The sequence below is a fragment of the Morone saxatilis genome, unplaced genomic scaffold, assembly GCF_004916995.1.
Source record: "Morone saxatilis isolate NCDOM2014 unplaced genomic scaffold, NCSU_SB_2.0 Contig11, whole genome shotgun sequence".
NCBI lineage: Eukaryota > Metazoa > Chordata > Actinopteri > Moronidae > Morone > Morone saxatilis.
The window spans coordinates 30,667,100-30,667,856 of NW_023339663.1; the positions used below are offsets into that span (position 1 = coordinate 30,667,100).

Below are 757 nucleotides of genomic sequence, written 5' to 3' on the forward strand. Positions count from 1 at the left end.
TTTTCTTAACGTGTGGACTTTAAGGAGGCGCAGCAGTTATGCGCGGACGTGGGCTACATTCGGACCGGAGCAGTTCAGGAAGTATATTTGATAACTTGATAAAGAATCGCATTAAGGAGGTAGGCTGTGACTTGCTGCTTAAAGGATTTCATTCACTTTACATTCTCACATTGACTCTGTTTGACGTTCTTGACTTTGTGTGTGTGTGTGTTGTGTGGTGTGTGTGTGTGTGTGTGTGTGTGGTGTGTGTGTGTTGTGGTGTGTGGTGTTGTTGCATGTTGTGGTTCAGCAACCTCCCCCCCCCTTGCCCGTAACTCTCATGTCCTGCAGAGATCCGGTGATCTTAGTCACTACTATCTCCTATACTTGGCAACGCCGTGGCACTGGCCAACGTTATGTGATATGTGTAAGTTCAACGCCCAACAACACACCACACACACAACACACGCCTACATTAATATTTCCTAAACACCTTCAATGCGATTTAGGCTACCTCTATGGCAATTTACCTGGTGTGTGTGTGTTTTTCAGACCGTCCTGGTGTTGAACTCTGAGAAGTCCACAGCAGAGAGAGACAACTACATCATGGAGGTGAGCGCAGTCAAAACATGTCTTCTGGACAGACTCTGACCACCTCTAGACATGTATTAAGACCTACACTCTAAAAAAAATTAAATAAAAAGAAATTGTAAAAAAATAAATAATATAAATAACTGACTACTAAAAAATACAATCATTTTCTATAATTAAAATACAG

The 757-nt window shown here is 42.1% G+C and overlaps 1 protein-coding gene across 1 annotated transcript in view; it reads left to right on the plus strand.

Annotated features, from left to right (window-relative positions):
* Positions 1–520: 520 nt before the first annotated feature.
* The window catches only part of tpcn2 (two pore segment channel 2), an 8,295-nt gene continuing 8,058 nt past the window's right edge, over positions 521–757 (plus strand). The window contains exon 1 of the mRNA XM_035652133.1: positions 521–591. Coding sequence (XP_035508026.1) covers positions 586–591 — 6 coding nt within the window. The 5' untranslated portion in view covers positions 521–585. The remainder of the gene's footprint in view (positions 592–757) is intronic.